The sequence below is a fragment of the Venturia canescens genome, chromosome 4 (genome assembly GCF_019457755.1).
Source record: "Venturia canescens isolate UGA chromosome 4, ASM1945775v1, whole genome shotgun sequence".
Taxonomy (NCBI): domain Eukaryota; kingdom Metazoa; phylum Arthropoda; class Insecta; order Hymenoptera; family Ichneumonidae; genus Venturia; species Venturia canescens.
Genome location: NC_057424.1, coordinates 488,997 through 496,280, shown reverse-complemented (window position 1 = coordinate 496,280; position 7,284 = coordinate 488,997). Strand labels below are relative to the sequence as shown.

At 35.8% G+C, this 7,284-nt stretch overlaps 1 protein-coding gene across 1 annotated transcript; it reads left to right on the top strand.

The window, feature by feature from the left end:
• The first annotated feature begins 3,863 nt into the window (after positions 1-3,863).
• On the top strand, positions 3,864-6,930 carry LOC122409074 (uncharacterized). Its single transcript, XM_043416314.1, has 5 exons — positions 3,864-4,046; positions 4,157-4,225; positions 4,644-5,007; positions 5,091-5,199; positions 5,712-6,930. Exons 2-5 carry the CDS (start codon positions 4,222-4,224, stop codon positions 5,748-5,750), a joined length of 516 nt encoding a protein of 171 aa, XP_043272249.1. The 5' UTR covers positions 3,864-4,046; positions 4,157-4,221; the 3' UTR covers positions 5,751-6,930.
• Positions 6,931-7,284: the final 354 nt, after the last annotated feature.

The window sequence follows — 7,284 nt, the reverse complement described above, 5'->3', positions numbered from 1 at the left end:
GATGATTGGAAATCTAACGTCAACTTCAGAACGTAGCACACGGCGCAGCACAGCTGGTATCAGCAGTCATAAATTCGACCGATATACATATATATATGTACAAACCATGTGTCAGTTTTTGATCGTATGAACAGAGTTTCGACATTACGAAGTGCGTGCGGGATCAATAAAAAAATAATTTTCGTCATCTAAAGAAGTGCATATTACTATTTATTTTGTTATTTGTGATATATTAAACCGGTATCAAAGCGGCCGCGTAAATGTAGTCTGTGATGTGTGTGTGAAAAAGAATATAAAAAATGCGCGATGCATATATGTCAACGAAACTTTTCAAGATTTCATTATTTCGTTCGATTGGAAATAAGTGTTAACTGAAATAATCCTTCAATTAAACCAGAGTATGAGAAATATTGTCGAGTGCGAATAAATTGTCAGTGGCGTGGTTATATATCATGTGTACATAGGTTATATATACGAATAAATGGAACAAAAATACACGCAACCGTTAGAACGATATTAGAAACTTTAATTGAATAAATATTTTCTAATTTATTTCTTGTGTCGTGATTATTTTTAAACATCCCCATATTTTGCTTGATATTCAGTTTGGCTCTGCCCTCTCCGATCCTTGTTTTCACCCGCTCAGTTTGCAGCGGATCGATTCATATTCTTAATTCGTTCCCTAATATGTGTTCTATGATTTTCTACTCCTTCATGATGATTGTGGTAACATGATTCGAGAGGTTTCTAACCATGATCTTGAATTGCACATTTTGTAAATCAGATTTTCAAAAAAAAATCTGGTCTTGGTATAGTGTGTAGTTATTCTTTTCCCATTAGGTCTGTCGAGTGATAAATTTGGAAACTTTTCCAGAAAGCCTTTGGATGCTTTTTTTGCTAATGATATGAAAAGTCGTATCTTAGGAATGCGGTATGCAAACACAAATTTTGATAACAAAACTTATAGAATGACATATATGTTGAGTATTTCCACTTTGCAAACTACAAATATGGAATTATTATAAAAAAAATTCATTCCGATAAGTCTACTGTTGCTCAGTTTTGGATGCGATCAAATATGATGCCTACCAACATCCCCAGAAACTTACAGAATTGCTGAATGCAATGTGCGCTATGTCATTTTAATGTAACATCATGACTTTTGACAACTTTTCATTATAATGCTGTAGATTCGGATCATTAAAATACTGCAAAAATCTGCAAACTATACAATTCAAATACTGTGCCATTCATTTTACATTTTGACTCTAACTGTAACATCTATATGAAGTAAAAAATTGATTATAAAAGTCTTCAGTTGCTCATTTATGGATAGATTTGAAATTGCTGTCTTCGAAGCTCATTGCGCAGATACATTGAACCGCAGCAGATACCTGCGAACTCTGAAATTTCTGTGGATAAATATATATGCGACGGATCACCCCTTATCTTTGATTATGGTAATATGTAATGGAACTTGGTTCGGCAAGTTTTTAAGTGTTCCTTTTCAAAACTTTGATATTTCTGTGTTGCAGTATGTGTGCCAATCATTCAAATCATTTCCTCCAACCGTATCATGTAATCTAGAAAATTCATCACAAAAGTCTTCCGCATTTCTAGATACCTCAATTTTTCTTTTTCTACTCCATTGTGAGTTTTCGAATTTCTAAATTAATTTCTGAATTGTCCTGAAATGGTTTTTCTCCAAAACCAATGCAGGTACCTTAAACGTTTTTGAATTCTGTTGCTTTGTTGAATTAAGTTCGCTTAGTTTTTTTTGCTGCTTTGAGTTCTGGCATAATAAATGTTAGAAGTTTTCGGGTACTTTTTTTCAGCAACTATCAAACTGTGGATAATTAGACCTCAGCGGCCACTTACAAACTTTGGAAATATATTTCATTGAGGGCACGTTTTGGATGAAATCAAATCTCTAGATTCAGAATGCAAAAGCGACATTTAAAGTGGGCAAATCTGTTGGATTTTTCGTGTCTTGAATTTGATCTATCTTTCATTTGAATTTTGAAGAAAAAGGATAAATAAAATCTGTTCTATTAAGGAAATCTTTACATCAGTTCTTTCTTGGTATGAAGACTTGGAAAAAATCGCCAAAGGCCAAGGACAGACAGGTGACGAAATATTTTCAGTACAATTTTGACGAAAAATAGATCTTTTGTCGCGGAAACCAACGTTATAAGCCGAAAATCATATTACAGCCCACGAGACGCATTTCTTCACTCTCTTGGGTTCCTATTACACAAAACATATTAGAAGATAAAGGGGAAAATCACCATCGTGGAAGAAGAAACCAGTGCCGAAATATTCCAGTACAATTTTGACGAAAAATAGGTCCGTTTTCGTGGAAACCAACGTTATAAGCCGAAAATCATGTCTCGGCCCCCAACCCGCTTTCTACCATTCTCTTGGGTTCCCAATAAGCATAGCAAATTAGAGTAGAAGAAAAAAAATAGCCCAACTCCATGGACAGACCTGTGACGGAATATTTTCTGTATAATGTTGACGAGAAATTTGTTGTTTTTCGTGGAAACCAACATTATAGGCCGAAAATCATATCTCGGCCCGCAACACACTTTTCCCCATGCTCTTGGGTTCCAAATAGACGAAACATATTAGAGTACAAGGAAAAAAATCGCCAAAGTCCAAAGACAGACCTGTGACGAAATATTTCCAGTACAATTTTAACGAAAAATAGATCTTATTTCGTGGAAACCAACGTTATAAGCCGAAAGTCGTATTATGGCCCGCAACACGCATTTCTTCATGCTCTTGGATTCCCAATAGACAAAACATATTAGAAGACAAGGAGAAAAATCACCAATGTCCAAGACCAAACCAGTGCCGAAATATTTTCAATACAATTTCGAAGAAAAATTGGTCTTTTACGTGGAAACAAACATTATAAACCGAAATTCATTTCGCGGGCCTCATCCCGGATTCCTCCATGCTGTTGAGTTCCTAATAGGCATAACATATTAGAGTATAAGGAAAAAAATCGCCAAAGTTCAAGAGCAGACTTGTGACGAAATATTTTCACTACAATTTTTACAAAAAATTGGTCTTTTATGGTGGAAACCAACTTTATAATCCGAACATCATACCTAGGGAAAATAAGATTGGGAAAAGTACATTGATGGTCCCTTATTTGCTGATAATTTCATGAAAAAGATTATCCCATAAAAAATGTTCGTATGAGAATGGAATCTATAAAAATGTACTAAGCAAATAATTCATCAAGAGACTCGGTAGAGTCTCGGGACAAGTACATTGACAGCCCTGTCGTCTGCTGGCCTGAGGCTCTCGCCGAGACTATCTTTTCTCTGAATAAAACGATTCGCGGTGGTGGGGGTAAAACTGGCATGTCATTTTCTGGCATTGCGGAGCTCAAGAGATGTTTTGTTAAGCGAAAATTAGTTTGGAGACTAAATTTCAAAATCTCTTTCGAATGAGCCCGAAACCAACACGATCAGTAGCGTAATTGCTGAGAAAAAACTTTGCACAGGCTCAAGATTATGCAAAAGTTACTAACACATTTAGAAATTTGACATGTCTGTATATAATACCATCAAAGGCCTCATGTCCCTCGGTCTACTTCGCGGCGGTGTCGCGGACTGACGTCACATGCCGAGAGCTCGAAAGTCACCAGCCGAAGTTTCACGTCATGTTGACGTTTGGGGTTATGATGTTATGAAGTGCGTGCGGGATAACTAAATATAATTTTCGTCATCTAACGAAGTGCATATTACTATTTACGGAGTGGCTACTCGTCCGGCTAGTCGGACGAATTGTTATTCGTCCGACTAATTATATATAATTATACAGCTGAGCGTTTTCAATGTTTCTTGAAATATGGGGCGCTGCGTTCGACGAATTTTCGTTACGCATGCGCACAATTTAACCGTTTTCTAAACTACGCCGATCACGCATATTTGCGCCTAAAAGCAAGCTGTTCCCGGTTCGACGTGATATTTTTGTGTTTTAATTATTTATCAAAGTGCGTCGGATTGGGTTGCGATTTGTTATTTTAATAGGTGAGTTTTTTTTTTTTTTAATTATCTGTAATTGAAATGGTAAAATTTGTATGATTTTCTGTTTTGGTTGTTTGATTCAGTTATAACCTTAAATTTTTCACGTGTTACAGTATTTAGTTGTCCAAATAACAATCAGAAGTCAGCGATTGATTGGGAATTGGGAGGATTCGCAGCGATGTGTAAGTTTTATATAATTTTTTTATCATCCAGAATTTATTCAAGTTTTTTTTTGGTAAGATGTGAGGTGGTAGTATTGAGTGGTGGATAACGCTAGGCAGCTAAATTCTTGGATACTTACGAATATCTATTAGAAAAAAAATGAGAAAATGCGTCTTGCAGTGATGATGTTTCTACTCTTTTCAATATATTCTCGTTTGAAAATCAAGCTATTCGGTGTTAACTATTGTTTGGTGTTATCCGTTTCTCTCTTACATTTATTGCATTCTGATAATATTAATATACAGTGCTTTTCAATTATAGCGGAGTTGGATATAGAGTTCAACACAGTATCGCTCTGTGTCCGACACAGCTGTAATTGAATAACATTGATAGTCAACACGTTTAAAGAATTTCCATATGGATTATTTCAATTTTTAGTGTCATCATTGGGTTCTGACGACAGCTCTAATCAGTTCGAAGAGGTGGAATCATGTTCTGAGTTAAGCGACGTAGATTTAGAGCGACCATCAACGAGTAAAAAAAAAACATTACACTCCGTCATGCCGCTGAGTGTTGGGGTTGAGTTTGCTTCCTACGCTGAACTTGAACAATCGGTTTTGGCTTACGAAAAGAAAAATTTTTGTATTTTCTACAAACGTGACTGTTCAACTATCGATCAGTGCAGAAAGAGAGGTATTTCAAGACTGCTCAATGCTGATTTGAAATACTATCGGTTAAGATATAGTTGTATACACGGAGGAAAAAATTTTAAATCGTTGACGAGAGGCATCCGGAAATCTTCGTAAGTTTTGATAGTTGTTAATCTCAGATCTTATTTTTGTGGCTATAACTTATATATATTCATTTAAAAATTTGATTTACCAGGACATTTCAAAAACAATGCCCGGCTATGATGTTCTTCATTTGCAGCAGTGATGGGAAGAAACTAGTTCTGCGAAAAATGGTTGATAAGCATAATCACATCTGTTCAAAGGTATTTGGAGATTTTTAGTGTTTATCAAATAATTCGGTTGTTTTGAAACTTTTATAGGGAAAATTTTAGAACGCTTTGTGTTTTGTGCGTGTTTTTGCTAGTCGGCTACTGGTACACAAAAATGATAACTAGAATCGAAAAAATTTATTTGTTCAACTATATTGCTACATATTTCACACATTTTTTTTTTAGAAACTGTATGATTTTTTGCCTCGAGTTCGAGCCATGACAGCAAACGAAAAGAGTCAAGTCAAAAATTTGTTGGCTCTCGGTGCAAATAAAAAGTTAATTGCACAAAAAGCTTTTTCAAAATCCAAAAAACAAATTTTGCTTAAAGATTTGTCTAATGTCATGTCACGAAAATGCGGCCAAAACAATTTGAAAAATACAATCGAAAAACTGGAGAAAGAGTTTGGTATGTATAAGCATAGTTTAGTTAATTTTTGCAATGGATATATTTTATGGATTGATGTTTGAAAATGTTTACGTATGAATGTTTGATTTTATTGTAGGAGCTGAATGTCATGTACTCGAAGAAAATCGAGAAATGAAGGGTCTTTTTTTTGCAACAACTGAAATGAAACAATCGATGTTGGCATACCCTGAATTTGTGGGTATTGACGGAACATTTAAGCTGCTTGATATACGAGCTCCGGTTTATCTGATGGTTGTAGAGGATTCAGAAGGAAATACCGAGATTGTTGCTGTATGCATTCTTATGAATGAAGACGCAGAAAGTATGATTTGGTTTCTTCGAACTTTTAAAGAAGTTCATCCATCGTGGTCAAGTACTAAATGTATCATGGCGGATAAAGATTTACTCGAGAGAAGAATTATCAAAGAAGAATTTCCTTCTGCCAACGTTTTGATTTGTATTTTCCACGCTCAAAGGACGTTCAATAGGGAAGTTAGTTGTGAGAAGTTGCCCATTACACCCGAACAACGGGATACGGCAAAAGATCTCTTTCGGAAAATGCTTTATTCTTCAACTGAAACGGAATACATGCGTTACTATGAAGAAAGCAAGAAGTTGCCATCAGCAATTTTAAACTATTTTAACAAAAATTGGCACGATATTCGAAACGAATGGACCTTGAGCATTAATTTCATGCAGAGCACATTTTTGAACACAACGAATAATAGAATCGAATCGTTGAACGCAAAGATTAAAAGTGTGGTTAAATTGTACAGCACTTTGGAAGAATTTATCGGAAGCTTCTTCGCTTTAGTCGCTTGTTTAAATTCTGAACGCGATTTCAAGGCCGCATATACTTACCAAAAGTCGTTGGTTATACCGTATGAAAAGAATTCCGCAGAATGGTCTTACTGTCAGTATCTTACACGATATGCATTCGATTTCGTCAGTGCGGAATTGAAATGTTATAGACGCGGAAAGCTTACTTATACCGAACGGGATGATGACCATTTCGAATTTCGATTGGCAGGTTCAACGATTATTGCGTCTGAAAAGTCATGCGAATGTCCTTCATTTATGTCAATGGCGTTGCCGTGCCGGTTACTATCAATCCATTATCGATCTCTGCATTATGTTCAATTATTACTGAAAGTGTTCTTCATTTTTCTGTTTTTTTCTTCTAGCCATGTGTTCGTTGTTAAAAATCTGTCAGGTTGCGATCTTTACGATCCCAGTATTTGCAGTCGTCGATGGACTCGGGAATACTTTTGCAATACACAGCGAGTTTTCAGCGATGAAACAATAGACGATGAAAATATTCCTAGCGTAACAGTTTCTTCGAAACTTTCAAAACGCTATGTTTCTACTGAAAATCAGCGTTATCGGATAATGCGTGATATTACTAGCGAACTTAATAAACTAGGCAGCGAGGTCACCGGTAATATCTTCCTTGGGCGAGTTAAGTTACTAGAAAAAATACGAAAAGCCTGGTCAGAAAATCGCGAATTCCAGAGTTCACCGATATCGATGGAAGAAGTTTCCGGTTTTTCTACGAGTACTCCAGTATCGTCAAGTCTTCCATGTGATTTCAATTTTGACGATGGTTTTAATTTGGGTTCGAGTAAAGATTTACTTTTTCATGAAATTGACGTGAATCAGAATACTGTCAA